General features: G+C 41.9%; 1 protein-coding gene across 1 annotated transcript in view; it reads left to right on the forward strand.

Annotated features, from left to right (window-relative positions):
- The window catches only part of CNN1 (calponin 1), a 53,008-nt gene that overhangs the window by 16,272 nt on the left and 18,219 nt on the right, over positions 1–18,517 (forward strand). Inside the window, exons 2-3 of the mRNA XM_053716039.1 lie at positions 14,400–14,521; positions 17,466–17,532. Coding sequence (XP_053572014.1) covers positions 14,400–14,521; positions 17,466–17,532 — 189 coding nt within the window. The remainder of the gene's footprint in view (positions 1–14,399; positions 14,522–17,465; positions 17,533–18,517) is intronic.

The following is an 18,517-nucleotide window of genomic DNA, read 5'->3' on the forward strand; positions in this document are numbered from 1 at the left end:
TTGAGAGACATGGAAAGAGAAAGAGAGAAACTGAGAGATATTGTAAGGGCCAGAAGGATATAGAGAAAGAGAAATTGAAGTAAAATATAAAAGGGAGAAAAAGAGAGAGGGGTTTAGAAGATGAAGTGAGGATGGAGACAGTGAGGCTAGGAGAGAGGAGAGAGAACACAGAGATGGAGAGAGGAAGTGAGAACAGAGAGATAGAGAGAGGAAGAGAGAAATGGAGAGGGGTGAGGAGGGAAAGAGGGGAGAGATGATGAAATGTAGAATTAAAGATGGAGAAAGATTTGTAATGTAAGGAATATCCTAGTGGGATGGGTAAACCTTTTAAATATGATAATACTACCTAAAATCCTCTACCCAATACAAATGTTATCTTTGCTTAATACCCAATCTGACATTAATCTAATACATTGATTATTTGCATAGTTTGGTTGGAGGGGGGAAAAGAGACACATGAGTAGGGTTAAACTGACACTCCCTTTTAACCAAGGGGGATTGAAACTTCCAGATGTGCAATGGTATAATTTGGCCTCTCTTATCAAATTAGTAGTGGACTAGCTGGCAGGGACACAATATTGTAACCCCTTATTACTGGAAAATGAGATTGTAGCCCCTATACATGTTGTGTTTCTTCCAGATTCCACACTTAGAGGCATGCCTCAGCATATTAGAAATATTATGCTATATAAAGATCTTTTAACTGCTTGGAAAAGATTGATCAAAATTGTAAAAATGTCACAAAAGAATTCTAAATTTCTACCACTAACAGGCAACCCTGAATTCATACCGGGAATGACTACAAAGGACTTTCAAATTTGGCACTCACAGGGGGTGACCAATATTTCCCACCTGTTAGACTATTTTACTAAGACTGTTTATACATTTGCTGACATTCAGGAGAAATGGTATATATAGCCTCATAGTCACTTTACTTATATGCAGAGTTGTCATTATGTTGAGAGTTATATCATTATGAATTTTTCTGATTTTTGGAACCCTACACAGATTTATTTTCTATGTAGTTCGGCCCAGCAATGTTTCCATTCTATATCTCACACATATCATTTATTGGTTACATGCTTGACAATTGGAGGGAGGCTAGAGACATTCAGATCTCACAAAGATAGCATTTGTCACCTAAAAGAGGCAATATTATCCTCAGTTCTCAGAGAAACATACATACAGTTTTGGCACAAAGCTTATATTACACAGAAAATTAGATGTAAATGGATACTTGGAGCGGAAAATAAATGTATTAAATGCTCTAGGGCTGATCCAGATTTCATACATTTGGTATGGAATTTGCCACAAATTTAGAGACTTCTGGTACAAAATAATGTGTTGGTTGAGTAAACATTGTAACAGTCTCGTCTCCTTTACGTACCTATGTGTAATGTTTCTACAGAAAGATAATTTGCCTATATGCCAAAGTAGGTTATGTTTTCTAATTATTTTAATTACCAGACAATTAATACTTAAATCTTGGACTTCTCAAAAAAGCCCCTTCTTTTCTTCTTAAAGAAACAGGTCAATTTTTACATATTAGTGGAGCAAGCAGATGTAAAGATGGATGTGGCTAAGAGAGTAGAATGATTTCTAGAGAAATGGGAAGCATATTTGCACCACCTTCCCAGATATATGCGATTAAAAATGATTGCTCCTTTCCGTAACCCTGACTTTGTGCTTAATGAACAGTTGACTGGGAGATGGATGCTAGACGACTGATATATTCCTTTAACTGGACTACTCTTTTCTTAGATAACAGCTCCGCCTGCTGTGGGTGTTCTGTGTTCCTCTCTGAGACTTTTGAAGTAACATGGGGTTTGAGGGGGGTTGTTGTGGGACTATTTTATTGTTATGTATAATGGAAAATACTTGTTGGACATGCAGACTATGTTCTTTATTCATTTCAGTTTATAAGTAAAATATAAAAGGGAGAAAAAGAGAGAGGGGGTTTAAATGATGTGAGGATAGAGACAGTGAGGCTGGGAGAGAGGAGAGAGAACACAGAGATGGAGAGAGGAAGTGAGATGTCTGTATGTGCATTTGAGTACAAAAATAAAGATAAAAGAAAAAGGGGGGAAAAGAGAGAGAAAAGGCAAATAAGTAGAAGAGAAGTGATAAAAAGGAACAGAACAAATAAGAAACACAAGACAAATGACAAGATGGGGAGGCAGAACAGGTAAAGATATACAGTAAGAGCAAAGCAAGCCTAAGACTGCAAATTATGACAAACCATAACTCAGTATTTGACCTACTATTAAACAGTGTGAGGTTTGCATATATCACATACTAACCTGGCAGTATAGGACGCACTATAGCCCTAGAGGTGCTGGTGTGTGGTCTTAGTAGTCTGGCACTCAGTGAATGTTGGCTGCTTGCTGTGCTGAATATCTTACATAGTTGTGCTCTTGGTTCAGACTGAAATTTATTGGGTCATTGTTCTTTATAGAAATCTCATACACAATAAGCTTATAACCACAGGGCTGGAATCTGCTCCCACCCCCATACTGCACCACCTCCATCACCCCTCTGTGCGTCTATATTTCCCCATCTCTTCTGGCATCGGTTATTAAATGGTTATTAAATCCCCATTTGTAAAAAATTATTTAGAGATACATGGATAACATACTCCTATTCACATGTATTAGATGCACTGAACTAATGCCATTCTCTACAGGCTAACTTGAATTAATGCCATTCTCTACAGGCTAACTTGAATTAATGAGTCAGATGACATTAGAAAGTTCCTTGAATAAACATACCTTTAGAACACACACACACACACACACACACACACATATATATATATATATATATATATATATATATATATATATATATATATATATATATAAAGTGCTTAATAGAAATATGTACACATTGCTTCAGAAGCACACAGACCCAACCACACATATGTACACTTTACTCCGTACCTACCACATATGTACAGAGTGCTTCCCAGCCACGCATATATACAGTGTTTTAAAGGCGCACACACACACACATACACATATATATATATATATATATATATATATATATATATATATATATATATATATATATATACAAAGCCCATCTCAGTCACACATATGTATACAGTGCTTCATAGGTACACATATGTATACAGTGCTTCATAGGTACACATATGTATACATAAGGATGCATAGATATGCACAAAGAGCTTCCTGGGAACATTTATGGGAACAGTGCTACCCAGACACACATAAATACTCAGTGCTTCATCATAGGTACATTACATATGTATAAAGTAATTTAAAGGTACACATGTATACAGCATAGTGCTTTACAGATACATACTCAGTGCTTCATAGGTACATATGTATACAGTGCTTCATAGGCCCACATATAATGCTTCATAGCCACACACATATATGTTCCTACCAGCTATACATACTAACATACTACTTCACATATATGTGTACAAAGAGCTTCTTGGTCATATATGATTTTCACAGGCACATAGATTTATGCACAGAGCATTTTCCATACACAAAGATATGAGAGAGAGAGATTTGAGTCTTACAAGGCACACAAACCTCTGTAAGCAGTGTATTCCAGTCACACAGTGTGAGGCGCACAGACTTCTGTAAGCAGTGTATTCCAGTCACACAGTGTGAGGCACACAAACCTAGGCACACAAACCTCTGTAAGCAGTGCATTCCAGTCACACAGTGTGAGACACACAGACTTCTGTAAGCAGTGTTTTCCAGTCATACAGTGTGAGGCACACATACTTCTGTAAGCAGTGTAATCCAGTCACACAGTGTGAGGCACACATACTTCTGTAAGCAGTGTTTTCCAGTCACACAGTGTGAGGCACACATACTTCTGTAAGCAGTGTTTTCCAGTCACACAGTGTGAGACACACATACTTCTGTAAGCAGTGTATTCCAGTCACACAGTGTGAGGCACACATACTTCTGTAAGCAGTGTATTCCAGTCACACAGTGTGAGGCACACATACTTCTGTAAGCAGTGTATTCCAGTCACACAGTGTGAGGCACACAGACTTCTGTAAGCAGTGTATTCCAGTCACACAGTGTGAGGCACACATACTTCTGTAAGCAGTGTATTCCAGTCACACAGTGTGAGGCACACATACTTCTGTAAGCAGTGTATTCCAGTCACACAGTGTGAGGCACACAGACTTCTGTAAGCAGTGTATTCCAGTCACACAGTGTGAGGCACACAAACCTAGGCACACAAACCTCTGTAAGCAGTGTATTCCAGTCACACAGTGTGAGGCGCACAGACTTCTGTAAGCAGTGTTTTCCAGTCACACAGTGTGAGGCGCACAGACTTCTGTAAGTAGTGTTTTCCAGTCACACAGTGTGAGACACACATACTTCTGTAAGCAGTGTATTCCAGTCACACAGTGTGAGGCACACATACTTCTGTAAGCAGTGTTTTCCAGTCACACAGTGTGAGGCACACAGACTTCTGTAAGCAGTGTTTTCCAGTCACACAGTGTGAGGCACACATACTTCTGTAAGCAGTGTTTTCCAGTCACACAGTGTGAGGTACACATACTTCTGTAAGCAGTGTTTTCCAGTCACACAGTGTGAGGCACACATACTTCTGTAAGCAGTGTATTCCAGTCACACAGTGTGAGGCACACAGACTTCTGTAAGCAGTGTATTCCAGTCACACAGTGTGAGGCACACATACTTCTGTAAGCAGTGTATTCCAGTCACACAGTGTGAGGCGCACAGACTTCTGTAAGCAGTGTTTTCCAGTCACACAGTGTGAGGCGCACAGACTTTTGTAAGCAGTGTTTTCCAGTCACACAGTGTGAGACACACATACTTCTGTAAGCAGTGTATTCCAGTCACACAGTGTGAGGCACACATACTTCTGTAAGCAGTGTTTTCCAGTCACACAGTGTGAGGCACACAGACTTCTGTAAGCAGTGTTTTCCAGTCACACAGTGTGAGGCACACATACTTCTGTAAGCAGTGTTTTCCAGTCACACAGTGTGAGACACACATACTTCTGTAAGCAGTGTTTTCCAGTCACACAGTGTGAGGCACACATACTTCTGTAAGCAGTGTTTTTCAGTCACACAGTGTGAGGCACACATACTTCTGTAAGCAGTGTTTTCCAGTCACACAGTGTGAGACACACATACTTCTGTAAGCAGTGTTTTCCAGTCACACAGTGTGAGGCACACAGACTTCTGTAAGCAGTGTTTTCCAGTCACATAGTGTGAGGCACACATACTTCTGTAAGCAGTGTTTTCCAGTCACACAGTGTGAGGCACACAGACTTCTGTAAGCAGTGTTTTCCAGTCACACAGTGTGAGGCACACATACTTCTGTAAGCAGTGTTTTCCAGTCACACAGTGTGAGACACACAGACTTCTGTAAGCAGTGTTTTCCAGTCACACAGTGTGAGGCACACAGACTTCTGTAAGCAGTGTTTTCCAGTCACACAGTGTGAGACACACAGACTTCTGTAAGCAGTGTTTTCCAGTCACACAGTGTGAGGCACACAGACTTCTGTAAGCAGTGTATTCCAGTCACACAGTGTGAGGCACACAGACTTCTGTAATCAGTGTTTTCCAGTCACACAGTGTGAGGCACACAGACTTCTGTAAGCAGTGTTTTCCAGTCACACAGTGTGAGACACACAGACTTCTGTAAGCAATGTATTCCAGTCACACAGTGTGAGACACACAGACTTCTGTAAGCAGTGTAATCCAGTCACACAGTGTAAGACACACAGACTTCTGTAAGCAGTGTTTTCCAGTCACACAGTGTGAGACACACAGACTTCTGTAAGCAATGTATTCCAGTCACACAGTGTGAGACACACAGACTTCTGTAAGCAGTGTAATCCAGTCACACAGTGTGAGACACACAGACTTCTGTAAGCAGTGTTTTCCAGTCACACAGTGTGAGGCACACAGACCTCTGTAAGCAATGTATTCCAGTCACACAGTGTGAGACACACAGACTTCTGTAAGCAGTGTAATCCAGTCACACAGTGTGAGACACACAGACTTCTGTAAGCAGTGTAATCCAGTCACACAGTGTGAGACACACAGACTTCTGTAAGCAGTGTTTTCCAGTCACACAGTGTGAGGCACACAGACCTCTGTAAGCAGTGTCAGTCACACAGTGTGAGGCACACAGACTTCTGTAAGCAGTGTAATCCAGTCACACAGTGTGAGACACACAGACTTCTGTAAGCAGTGTTTTCCAGTCACACAGTGTGAGGCACACAGACCTTTGTAAGCAGTGTTTTCCAGTCACAGAGTGCAGACATCCCAACCTGCAAAAACTAATTTCAGGGAGGTGCCTTCACCTGTTACTGCGCTGCATGCTGCGTGCCGCCACCCCTGGTTATATACTGGACACCTGGAAATCCTAAATAAGATAGATACTTATTATTAAAGTAGCTTCCCGCTAAACTCATATAAAAAAGTAGCTTTATTGTACAACCACATACTACAACAAACCTATTTTCCAGTGATCGTATGCTTGTTGAATGCTCCAATATTTTAGAATACAAAGTTTAATTACGTGCAGTAAATAAGGTAGTATTTGTGTTTTATTTTATTAAAATAAGTGAGGGCTTTTTGGTTAATGATGCAGGCTTTGAGGGTTCCATAGCGTCCCAGCTTGTGAAGTACTCAGTATAGTTGTCCCTGTACGACTTTCGGATCTGGGAGCATGTGTGATTTTAAGAGGCTGTTTGTAATTATGTTTCCTTCTTAATATAAGGAGAGTCCATGGCATCATTCCTTACTGTTGGGAAATACTGAACCTGGAGAAGGCAAAGACACCCCAGTTAAAAATGCTTAAATACCTCTCCCACTTCCCCCATCCCCCAATCATTCTTTGCCTTTCATCACAGGAGGATGGCAGAGAAGTGTCAGAAGATTTTGGAGTAGTTCCTTTGGAGGGTATCTGCCCTTCGATATGGGACTGGAGTTTTAAGTAGTTTTGTCAGCCTCTCAGTGAGAGCATTGATGAAAGTTAGAGTCTAGAGATGCAGGGAGAGTCTTTCTGCGAACCCATCCAGACTACCTGCTAACAGCTCCTATGCAATCAGTGTTGACGAGTTTCACTACCTGCTTGTTTTCTCACTCAAGTCCATGTCAGGAGCGATGCTACAAGACTGTTACACTTGAGAGGCTGTGTTTCTGTTCCACAGCATGGATTCTGGTAAGATCCTTTCAATTTTTACATATGTTGAAAACACTAGAAGACAGGGTCACAGTGTGGCTCCTTTTATCTTAATAGAATGATGGGTTAATATCTCCTGAGGGGGATTATTGAACAGTGGGGATTCATCAAATATGATGCTTTGATTTTATGCTGCTTTATGTGTGAGATTTTATTGGGCTCATAGGCTGTTATATGGCTGGAACGTACAAGTTTTTAGTTTCACTTTGAGTGCTGCGCAGCTTGTAGCTTGGCGCGCTTTTTCTCATAGCAGGGGCAGTCCTGCCTTGCGCACCACGTGACCGGGAGTGGTCTCACTTTCATTTCCTCTTTCCTGACCGAGCTTACTGTCGGAGGAGAGTGTCTGGGTCTAGGAGGTGGTGAGTGCCCCAGCCATTGGCAGTATAAAGGTGCCGTTTTTTGAGAAATAAAAAAGATTGTTTTATTTTCTGTGTCCTACTGTCATTAGCTTAAGCTGCGGAGGATTCTAATATACTTGAGGGTACTCCCTCTATTCCAAATAGTAATACCTGTTTCAGCATACGTGATATTTGTTTTAACCGGCAGCGGCTGTTGCCTTGGTTGTTGGAGCAGCGGCCTACTGGTGCGACTCATTATCGAAATTGATTGAGGTGGAGGGTCCCCTCAAATTATCCAGGAAAGAATTAAAGCCTTGAGAATTGCTAACTCTTTTATCTGTGATGCAAACATGCAGATTATTCGCCTAAATGAAAAGGTTTCTGTTTGTTCAGTTCAGACCCGTCGGGCGCTCTGGCTGAAGTCCTAATTTGTGGATATGACTTCTAAGTCCAGACTTCTTTCCCTCCCCTTTAAGGGAAAGATTTTATTTGGTCCAGGCCTGGACTCCATTATCTCCACGGTTACAGGGGGCAAGGGTGCCTTCCTACCCAAGATAAAAAGAACAAGTCTAAGGGACAAGGTTCTAATTTTTGTTCCTTTCGTTCTGAGAAATCCCAACGACAACAGTCCTCATCTAAGCCCGAGCAAGCCAAGAGTACTTGGAAGCCGGCTTAATCCTGGAATAAATCCAAGCAGAGCAAGAAGCCTGCCGAGACTAAATCGGCATGAAGGCCCCCCCCCCAATCCGGCGCTGGATCATGTAGGGGGAAGACTGTTGCTTTTTTCAGATGCTTTGTTCAGGGACGTGCAGGATCCATGGGTCCTGGAGGTCATAGCTCAGGGATACAAGATAGGTTTTAAATCTCATCCACCCAAGGGCAGATTTCTCCTCTCAAGCCAGTCTTCCATACCAGAAAAGAGGGAAGCCTTTCTGGGGTGCGTGTGGGATCTGTCCTCCTTAGGGCTCATTGTCCCGGTACCTATCAAAGAAGGGGTTTGGGATACTATTCAAACCTATTCGTGGTCCCAAAGAAGGAGGAAACTTTCCGCCTAATTCTGGACCTAAAGTGCTTAAACAAATTTCTAAATGTCACCTCATTCAAGATGGAGATGATAAGGTCCATTCTTCCCTTAGTTCAGGAAGGACAGTTCATGACCACTGTAGATCTGAAGGATGCTTACCTTCACATTCCAATCCACAAGGATCACTTCCAGTTCCTAAGGTTTGCATTCCTAGACCAGCACTTCTAGTTCATTGCACTTCCGTTTGGTCTAGCTACTACTCCAAGGGTTTTTACGAAGGTTCTAGGGGCTCTTCTAGCCATTGCCAGAACCCGTGGTATAGCAGTAGCTCCCTACTTGGATGATAGTCTGGTATAAGAAACATCTTTTCATCTGGCAGTGGACTATTCAGTATCTCTTCTCTCTCTTCTTCGATCTCATGGATGGAAAATAAACTTAGAAGTTCTCTTATTCCAAGCACCAGGGTAGAATTCCTGAGTACTATAATAGACTTCATATCCATGAGGATATTTCTAACAGACCAGAGACGGCCATCTGTGGTTCAGTGCATGGAGGTAACTGGTCTCATGGGGTCCAGCATGGACATCATTCCCTTTGCCAGGATCCGTCTCAGTCCGTTGCAACTGTGCATGCTGAGGCAGTGGAATGGCGATCATTCTGATCTGTCTTAACAGATTTCTCTGGACAACTGGTTGAGAGAATTACTCTCTTGGTGGCTCTATCCAGATCATCTGTCCCGAGGGACATCTTTTCTAACACCATCCTGGGAGATTGTGATTACAGACACGAGTCTATCAGGATGGGGAGCTGTTTGGGGTGCCAAAAAGGCACAGGGCCTGTGGTCTCAGGAGGAACGCTCCCTCCCGATCAACATTCTGGAACTTCGGGCAATCTTCAATGCTCTGAAGGCTTGGCCCCTTCTGGGTTCGTCCCGGTTTATCAGATTCCAATCAGACAATATAACCTCGATAGCTTACATCAACTATCGGGGGGGACGAGAAGCTCCCTAGCAATGAGGGAGGTATCTCGGATTCTGGAGTGGGCAGAGGCCCACAGCTGTTCGCTGTCAGTGATCCACATTCCGGGTGTGGACAACTGGGAAGCAGATTTTCTCAGCAGACAATCCTTTCTTCTGGGGGAATGGTCTCTCCATCCCAAAGTTTTCGCGTAAATATGCAACAGGTGGGGGATGCCGGAGATAGATACCAAGCTACCCAGGACCAGGGACCAGGGATCCTCAGGAGGAGCTAATATATGCATTAGCAGTGCCTTGGAGGTTCAGTCTAATTTATCTTTTCCTGCTGTTACTACTCCTTCCTCGTGTAGTGGCCTGCATCAAGCAGGAGCAGGCATCAGTGATACTGATGCCTCCATCGTGGCCGCAAAGGATGTGGTTTGCGGATCTGGTGAGGATGTCATCATCTCCTCCATGGAAGTTACCTTGTCGCAGGGATCTGCTGGAACAAGGTCCTTTAATTCATCAAAATCTAGATTCTCTGAGGCTGACTGCGTGGATATTGAACGCTTAGTCTTAGCCAAGAGAGTTTTTTCTGAGAGAGTTATTGATACTCTCATGCAAGCTAATAAGCCGGTTACTCGTCGCATCTATCATAAGGTGTGGAGAACCTATTTATTCTGGTGTGAAGAGCGTGGATATCCCTGGCATAAGGTTAAGGTGGCCAGGATCCTATCGTTTCTCCAGGATGGACTGGAGAAGGGTCTTTCTGCTAGTTCCCTGAGGGGACAGATTTTGGCCCTGTCTGTTTTACTGCACAAGAGGTTCTCAGAGCTTCCAGATGCACAGTCCTTTGTTAAGGCTCTGATTAGGATCAGACCTGTGTTTAGATCTAAGGCTCCTCCTTGGAGTCTGAATCTTGTTCTTAAGGTTTTGCAATGGGCTCCATTTGAGCCTATGCATGAAATTGACATTAAATTGTTGTCCTGGAAGGTTCTTTTTCTACTGGCTATTGCTTCTGCGCGCAGAGTTTCTGAGATTGCCGCTTTGCAATGTGAGCCTCCTTATCTGGTGTTCCATTCTGATAAGGCTGTCCTACGTACTAGGTTAGGTTTTCTTCCTAAGGTCGTGTCTGACCGCAACGTCAATCAAGAGATTGTGGTTCCTTCCTTGTGTCTCAATCCTTCTTCTTTGAAGGAACGTTTGCTTCATAATTTGGATGTGGTTCACGCCTTGAAGTTCTATCTTCAGGCTACTAAGGATTTTAGACAAACTTCTTCCTTGTTTGTTGCCTATTCCCGGGAAATGTAAGGGACAGAGGGTCTTTTCGACTTTTTGTAAGGGACAGAGGGTCTTTTCGATTTTCTTATCCGCGTTGCTTATGAGACAGCGGGACATAAACCTCCTCAGAGGATTACGGCTCATTCTACTAAATCAGTGGCTTCCTATTGGGCCTTTAAGAACGAGGCCTCTATGGATCAGATTTGTAAGGCAGCTACCTGGTCCTCCTTACATACTTTTTCTAAATTTTACAAGTTTGATGTTTTTGCTTTTGCTGAAGCAGCTTTTGGGAGAAAGGTTTTGCAGACTGTGGTGCCCTCAGTGTAGGGACCGCCTCTCTTTTTGTCCCTCCTGTTATCATTCAGTGTCCTCTAGAGCATGGGTATAAGTTTCCCAACAGTAAGGAATGATGCCGTGGACTCTTGTTATATTAAGAAGAAAAACATAAAATATGTTTACCAGATAATTTAATTTCCTTCTGTATAAGGAGAGTCCACGTCCCCCGCCCGTTTTCTCCGATGGGCGGCCCTCTAAATTATATTTTTTCTTCTGGCACCTTTTATACCCTGATATTTCTCCTACTGTTTCTTGTTCCCTCGGCAGCATCACTGGAGGATGGGGGAAGTGGGAGAGTTATTTAAGCCTTTTGCTGGGGTGTCTTTGCATCCTCCTGGTAGCCAGGTTCAGTATTTCCCAACAGTATGGAATGATGCCGTGGACACTCCTTATACAGAAGGAAATTAAATTATCTGGTAAGCATAATTTATGTTTTTGTACTCACAGTAGAGTCAGCTTGATAAGTACCTGACAGCAGGGGTGTCTATCTCCTCCCTCACAGGGGCGCACTCTTTGCCCTCTTTCTCAGTTCTCACTTAAAGGGACAGTCTACACCAGAATTTGTATTGTTTTAAAAGATAGATAATCACTTTATTACCCATTCCCTAGTTTTGCATAACCAACACAGCTATATTAATGCACTTTTTACCTCTGTGGTTATCTTGTATCTAAGCCTCTGCAAACTGCCCCCTTATTTCAGTTTGTTTGACAGACTTGCATTTTAGCCAATCAGTTCTGGCTCCTAGGAACTTCACGTGCGTGACCACAGTGTTATCTATATGATTCACATAAACTAGCACCCTCTAGTGGTGAAAAACTGTCAAAATGCATTTAGCTTAGAGGCGGCCTTCAAGGTCTAAGAAATTAGCATATGAACCTCCAAGGTTTAGCTTTCAACTAAGAATACCAAGAGAACAAAGCTAAATTGGTGATAAAAGTAAATTGGAAAGTTGTTTAAAATTAGATGCCCTATCTGAATAATGAAAGTTTATTTTGGACTAAACTGTCCCTTTAACCTATGCTGCAGCCGATGTAGCCTGCTGCTGATTCTCCTCCTCCCCAAGAGCCTTATTGCAGCCTCCAAACAGCAGGAGGGAGGGTGGCAGACACGCAATACGCTGAAAGTAAAGACAGACTTCGCTGTGACAACGCCTTCCTGCTCAAAAACGTCACCACAACTAGAGGCTTTCCTTAAAGAAACACTGTTTCCGGATTTGGGCCACGTTGCATCATGGTACTTTTAGTTTCAGGGCGATTGCATTTCATTTGCGGGCATCAGGGAGCCGCTATTACAATGAGGGAGACTCCCTGAACTTCAGGAAAAGTTGGGATGTCTGCACAGTGTGAGGCACAGATACTTTTTTATAAGCAGTGTATTTCAGTCACAAAGTGTGAGGCACACAGACTTCTGTAAGCAGTGTAATCCAGTCACACAGTGTGAGACACACAGACTTCTGTAAGCAGTGTTTTCCAGTCACACAGTGTGAGGCACACATACTTCTGTAAGCAGTGTAATCCAGTCACACAGTGTGAGACACACAGACTTCTGTAAGCAGTGTAATCCAGTCACACAGTGTGAGACACACAGACTTCTGTAAGCAGTGTTTTCCAGTCATACAGTGTGAGGCACACAAACCTCTGTAAGCAGTGTTTTCCAGTCACACAGTGTGAGGCACACATACTTCTGTAAGCAGTGTTTTCCAGTCACACAGTGTGAGGCACACATACTTCTGTAAGCAGTGTTTTCCAGTCACACAGTGTGAGACACACAGACTTCTGTAAGCAGTGTTTTCCAGTCACACAGTGTGAGACACACAGACTTCTGTAAGCAGTGTTTTCCATTCACACAGTGTGAGGCACACATACTTCTGTAAGCAGTGTTTTCCAGTCATACAGTGTGAGGCGCACAGACTTCTGTAATCAGTGTATTCCAGTCACACAGTGTGAGGCACACAGACCTCTGTAAGCAGTGTTTTCCAGTCACACAGTGTGAGGCACACAGACCTCTGTAAGCAGTGTATTCCAGTCACACAGTGTGAGGCACACAGACCTCTGTAAGCAGTGTTTTCCAGTCACACAGTGTGAGACACACAGACTTCTGTAAGCAGTGTTTTCCAGTCACACAGTGTGAGGCACACATACTTCTGTAAGCAGTGTTTTCCAGTCACACAGTGTGAGGCACACAGACTTCTGTAAGCAGTGTTTTCCAGTCACACAGTGTGAGGCACACATACCTCTGTAAGCAGTGTTTTCCAGTCACACAGTGTGAGACACACAGACCTCTGTAAGCAGTGTAATCCAGTCACACAGTGTGAGGCACACAGACCTCTGTAAGCAGTGTATTCCAGTCACACAGTGTGAGGCACACAGACCTCTGTAAGCAGTGTTTTCCAGTCACACAGTGTGAGACACACAGACCTCTGTAAGCAGTGTAATCCAGTCACACAGTGTGAGGCACACAGACCTCTGTAAGCAGTGTCAGTCACACAGTGTGAGGCACACAGACCTCTGTAAGCAGTGTCAGTCACACAGTGAGAGGCACACAGACCTCTGTAATCAGTGTATTCCAGTCACACAGTGTGAGGCACACAGACCTCTGTAAGCAGTGTCAGTCACACAGTGAGAGGCACACAGACCTCTGTAATCAGTGTATTCCAGTCACACAGTGTGAGGCACACAGACTTCTGTAAGCAGTGTTTTCCAGTCACACAGTGTGAGGCACACAGACTTCTGTAAGCAGTGTTTTCCAGTCACACAGTGTGAGGCACACAGACCTCTGTAATCAGTGTATTCCAGTCACACAGTGTGAGGCACACAGACTTCTGTAAGCAGTGTTTTCCAGTCACACAGTGTGAGGCACACAGACCTCTGTAATCAGTGTATTCCAGTCACACAGTGTGAGGCACACAGACCTCTGTAAGCAGTGTTTTCCAGTCACACAGTGTGAGACACACAGACCTCTGTAAGCAGTGTAATCCAGTCACACAGTGTGAGGCATACAGACCTCTGTAAGCAGTGTCAGTCACACAGTGTGAGGCACACAGACCTCTGTAAGCAGTGTCAGTCACACAGTGTGAGGCACACAGACCTCTGTAAGCAGTGTCAGTCACACAGTGTGAGGCACACAGACCTCTGTAAGCAGTGTCAGTCACACAGTGAGAGGCACACAGACAGTTCTTTATAGGGGAAAATAAAAGCAGGCAGCAGGGTTATGTCTTTTGACTTTCTTTTTTCTTTATTTACAGCTTGCTTCAAAATATGATCCACACCTAGAGGCAGATCTCAGAGAATGGATAGAATCAGTCACTGGGAGGAAAATCGGAGAGAAGTTCATGGATTCCTTAAAAGATGGAGTTATCCTTTGCGAGTGAGTTTGAGTCATTCCCTGCAGGGCCTACAGTAGACATTAGCCATTTATTGATACGTATGTGCCCAACAATAGATGTGAGAATGCCACTGACAGCTGCTAATGAGAATGCCACTGGGTCTGAGGATGGCACTAGTGAGTTTCAAGGTGGCACTGTATTCTAGTAGTGGACCTGGCATTAAAGTAGTGTGCATTTGCGTTTAATAGTTCTAGCCAAGAAAGTTGCAATATTGTGTCTTGGCTGCAATGCTGCAAGCAATCTCATGGTGGCACATGTGAAGGGGATCAGCACAGTGGATGTGTTTCATGTAGTTTGTTTGTTTGTGAGTCTGACAGATTCTATGTAAGTAAATATAAAACTGTTAGATTAAAATATAAGGTTAGCAAACTTGCTAGAGATTGAGATTATCAGAACTGGTAGGAAGTTTCAGACTGGTTGATTTGGAGAATGAGGCAGATACAGCTTTTATTGTGTACTGGCTAGCACAGCTGGTTGAGTGGCATATTTCTGGCACCAGTGATTGGGCGTGTAAGAAGAGCACAGCTGAATGAGTCTAGTATTTTGCTAGTGATTGTAAGTTTATGTTTTATGGGAGGTTGGCAATCATCACTGGGTCTCTGTCATGCTACTTACATTTATCAGAATGCACTAATATTTATAAGTTTGCGACTGATACAATCAGTATTGAGCAACAGTAAGGCCTTAGCAAAGTAAAAAAAGGCATACTCCTACATCATAACTAATATTAATTATGCTAACCATTTGGTGTGTGCAAAACTGACAATAGGCTAGATTACAAGTGGCATGCTAATGTTAGCATGTGACGTGATAAGCATTATTGGAATCGTGCTAATGTGCATTCTACAAGTTGGAAGTAAATGGATTTGCTTGAGTGCAAACAACATATGCGCTGAACAGATTAGCGATAATGAACATCTAATGTAAAGTGTAGGGGTTAAAAAAAAGTTCACTAAACACATTAAAATAAACTATTACATGCATATATAACGTTTCTGATCAAAAATATTTCATATAAATAATAATAAAATATTTTCAATAAGGGTTAAAAGGGATATGGTTCTATTGACTAGAAAGGGCTATAATGTATGTATATATATATATATATATATATATATATATATATATATATATATATATATATATATATATATATATATATATATATATATATATATATAGAGAGAGAGAGAACAGAAGAGGGAAGGGTGCACAGACCATAGGATCCTATCTGGTGTAGTATGTTATGATCCACATAGCAATTAACTTAAAGAAAGACAAATGGTCACTCACTTGTTAAAACCTCAACTTAAATGAGATATGGAATCCGCATGGAGGCTAGAAACAGACTAAGAAACAGCAGATTAACCATTAGGAGTAAAGGCTATCCAGAACCTCTTGGGGTGGATATATGAAAGGGGACCTAGGAAGGGATATTGAACAGTCCAGGGTGTAATACAACGGATATTTATTCAAAGGTGACAATAGCAGTAAAATGTACTGAATATAATACTCAGCTAGTGTTAAAAACAGTATAAAATCACACTCAACTCTGTGTGAATAGCAGCGTGCCGTAGCACTGTAGACAAATTGTTTAAGAGTGATGGGGCATGGCCTGACGCATTTCACGGCGCTATTGGTCGCTTCTTCAGCCTAGCTGCTTTGTAGATCACCTTCGTAAGAGATGTTTTACCACAGTGAAACTCTTGGCAGGGCCCTCTATCGCTTTGTCTCTCATAACTGTCACCTTGCATATTAGACCCATGTCATTAGCGCTGTGGAACCTGTTGGCGCTCTACAAATAACTGATAAAAATAATAATTATATATATATGTGTCTACATATGTGCATGTATATATATATATATATATACTTTTGAGCCCTTTCCAATTAAATACCTTAAAACATAAAATTTGATTTTAATTTATTTTAATAGTTTTTAATGTGTTTTTAATATAACTACTTTACATTCCAATGTTCTTCACATTGAAGAGAATGTTTTATTTTTATATATATATATATATATATATATATATATATATATATATATATATAAATATATCTGTATATCTATATATCTATACCTGTACATATTCATTTTATAGGTATAGATATATATTTTACAAAAAAATTATGAAGTATAAATAAAAATAAAAAGAACATTTTCTTCTTTGTGAAGAACATTGGGATGTAAAGTATTCATTACTACCTTCGGCTTTATCGCTGTTGGTCTAATGCTAGGCTCCAGCAGAGCTAGTTACAGTGATAGCTGTGTGCACTGTTAACTTGCTGTAACTGTGTAAAGTAAGAGGCTGACACTGTTGATTGTGTATGTGTGAGTGGGGTACGGTTAGCACTTTTTGTACATGTGTTAGGCGGAGAGTTCGCCAGAAGTAGTTGCGTTGCATCAGTGGTATTGTCACTGATAGGTGTGTGTGTGTGTTGATGAGGTTGGTATTACTAGCTGAGGCTGTGACATAGGCACTGTTCTTATGCGAGTGGGCATTTCAAGGTAGTAGCAGGAACTGCAAGTCGTTTGTGGAGACTGGCACTGTACATGTGTGTAAAGGTGGATTTGGAAGTTCTAAAGTGTGTCTGTTAAATATATAGGCAAGCAGTACTATCTTTGTGAGTAACACATTTGTTGCCCGTTATTGCTGTTTGATTTATATGAGCAAAAGGTGAGAAGGTTGTGCTTGTGTATATATGTGTGTGTATGTGTGTTTGTAGGTGAATATGTGTGTATGTGTATATATGTGTGTGTTTGTATGTGTATATGTCTGTGTATATATGTGTATGTGTGCTGCATGTGTGTGTGTATGTGTATATATATATATATATATATATATACTGTATTTGTGTATATATGTGTATATGTATGTGTGTGCAAAACAAAAAAAAGTAAGAGCCCTATTATTTTTCTAGGTTAATTAATAAACTGTATCCTGGATCCGTTCGGAAGATCAATGATTCTCCACAAAACTGGCATCAGGTAACTATCTCCGTCTGTCTCTATACCTTGTGAGCTGCATAAAAACATAAATAATCTGTTTGTCACAGAAACTTCCTAGCCCTCGTTTTATTAAGAATACAAAAGCTCTATAATGTACTAGTCTATTCCTGTTATCCCAAAGAGTTTACTCACTATCGGGTAGATTACGAGTTTTTGTCGGTAAGGCTTGCGTTGCTAACGCACAGTTTTTTCTCACCGCTCACTTAAGACAACGCTGGTATTACAGTTTTTTTTTAACCCGGCGTTAGCCACAAAAAAGTAAGCGGAGAGCAAAATTTAGCTCCACATCTCACCTCAATACCAGCGTTGCTTACGGTAGCGTTGAGCTGGCAAAACGTGCGCGTGCACGATTTTCCCATAGGAATCAATGGGGCTGAGCCGGCTGAAAAAACCTAACACCTGCAAAAAAGCAGCGTTCAGCTTCTAACGCAGCCCCATTGATTCCTATGGGGAAAGAACATTTATGTCTACACCTAACACCCTAAACAATAAAATAATTTGTTCCAGCCACCAGTAGTTTAAAAGACCTTTATTCTTTCATCAGCTAGGGTCTTAGACAGAAATACAACGTTTCAGGCCTGCTATAGGCCCTTAGTCATGTACATGACTAAGGGCCTATAGCAGGCCTGAAACATTGTATTTCTGTCTAAGACCCTAGCTGATGAAAGAATAAAGGTCTTTTAAACTACTGGTGGCTGGAACAAATTATTTTATTGTTTGGAGTGCTTGCAGGATAAGGCAGATCCTGGGTTCCGTGCCCCACAAGCCACATATCTCTTGGTGCTGTTTTCCACATTTTCTTTGAGGATTACACCTAACACCCTAACATGAACCCCGAGTCTAAACACCCCTAATATTACACTTATTAACCCCTAATCTGCCATCCCGACATCGCTGACACCTGCTTTATATTATTAACCCCTAATCTGCCGCTCCGGACACCGCAGCCACCTACATTATCCCT

This window comes from Bombina bombina, chromosome 6 (assembly GCF_027579735.1).
Source record: "Bombina bombina isolate aBomBom1 chromosome 6, aBomBom1.pri, whole genome shotgun sequence".
NCBI classification, from domain to species: domain Eukaryota; kingdom Metazoa; phylum Chordata; class Amphibia; order Anura; family Bombinatoridae; genus Bombina; species Bombina bombina.